The 1,181-nt window shown below is 42.2% G+C and overlaps 1 protein-coding gene across 1 annotated transcript; it reads right to left on the bottom strand.

The window, feature by feature from the left end:
- Nucleotides 1-948, bottom strand: LOC125079853 (olfactory receptor 8J2-like). The gene has a single exon (XM_047693578.1). It carries the CDS (start codon nucleotides 946-948, stop codon nucleotides 1-3), a length of 948 nt encoding a protein of 315 aa, XP_047549534.1.
- Nucleotides 949-1,181: the final 233 nt, after the last annotated feature.

The raw sequence follows: 1,181 nt of genomic DNA, 5'->3' as shown, positions 1-1,181 counted from the left end.
TTACTTTAATTTGAAAGTCTGACAAGGGTTCTTTAGGAATCTCTTTAATGCATCCTTCACATCCTTATTCCTTAGGCTATAAATGAGGGGATTCAGCATTGGTATCACCAAGGTGTAGAAGACAGAGGCCATTTTATCAGTATCTAAGGAGTGGTTGGTCCTTGGTTGCAAATACATGAAGAGAAGTGTCCCATAGAACACAGTGACAGCCATCATGTGAGAGGCACAGGTGGAAAAGGCTTTTCGTCGGCCCTCTGAAGAACGGATCCTCAAAATGGCAAGCACAATGTTGAAGTAGGATGCTAGAACAATACTCATAGAGAAAAACAAATTGGTCCCTGAAAAGGTAAACACTGCTGTTTCTGGAAGATAGGTATCAGAACAGGACAATGCCAACAAAGGGACGTTATCACAGTAAAAATGGTTGATTACATTAGAAGAGCAGTACGACATGGAGAACACACAGGAGGAGACAGTCAGTGCTGTGGTCAGACTGTAGAGGTAAGTGAGGGACACCAGCAGTATGCACATCTGTGGAGAGACCACCACCATGTAGAGCAGGGGTTTGCAAATAGCCACGTAGCGATCATATGCCATTGCAGCCAGCATGAAAATCTCCCCGACAATGAAAACCAGGAACCCACCCAGTTGGGCTGCACATCCATAGTAAGATATGGTTTTCTTTGTAACCAAGAAGTTTACCAGCATTTTGGGGGCAATGACAGTAGAATCGCCAAGATTGATGATAGCCAAGTGCCTGAGGAAGAAGTACATGGGCGTTTGGAGCTGAGAGTCAACACTGGTGAGGGTGATGATGCCCAGGTTCCCTGCCATGGTCAGCCCATAGATCAGCAGGAAAACAGAGAAGAGTGGACTCTGGAGGTCTGGGCGATCTGAGACTCCCATGAGAATGAACTCGGTCACACTAGTAAGATTTTCTGAGGCCATTTATTTTGTTGTTCTCATCCTTTTGTGGGGAAAAATGAGAGGAGATTAGTAGATGATGAGGTTGATTTTTCTGGTAGATGCTAGATTTTAGACTGTCTCGTTTAAATCAGATTATTTTTGTTCACAATTAAAAATGTCAGACCTTATTGTATTTCTCCACATCTTTTAACAAAATTGAGAAATACAAACATTCTAAAGTCCTGTTTCATTTTTTGAAATCTTTTATTTTTTTT

The sequence above is a fragment of the Lutra lutra genome, chromosome 10 (genome assembly GCF_902655055.1).
Source record: "Lutra lutra chromosome 10, mLutLut1.2, whole genome shotgun sequence".
Classification (NCBI taxonomy): Eukaryota; Metazoa; Chordata; class Mammalia; order Carnivora; family Mustelidae; genus Lutra; species Lutra lutra.
Note: the sequence above shows the minus strand (reverse complement) of the source record. Positions and strands in the feature narration are given on the sequence as shown.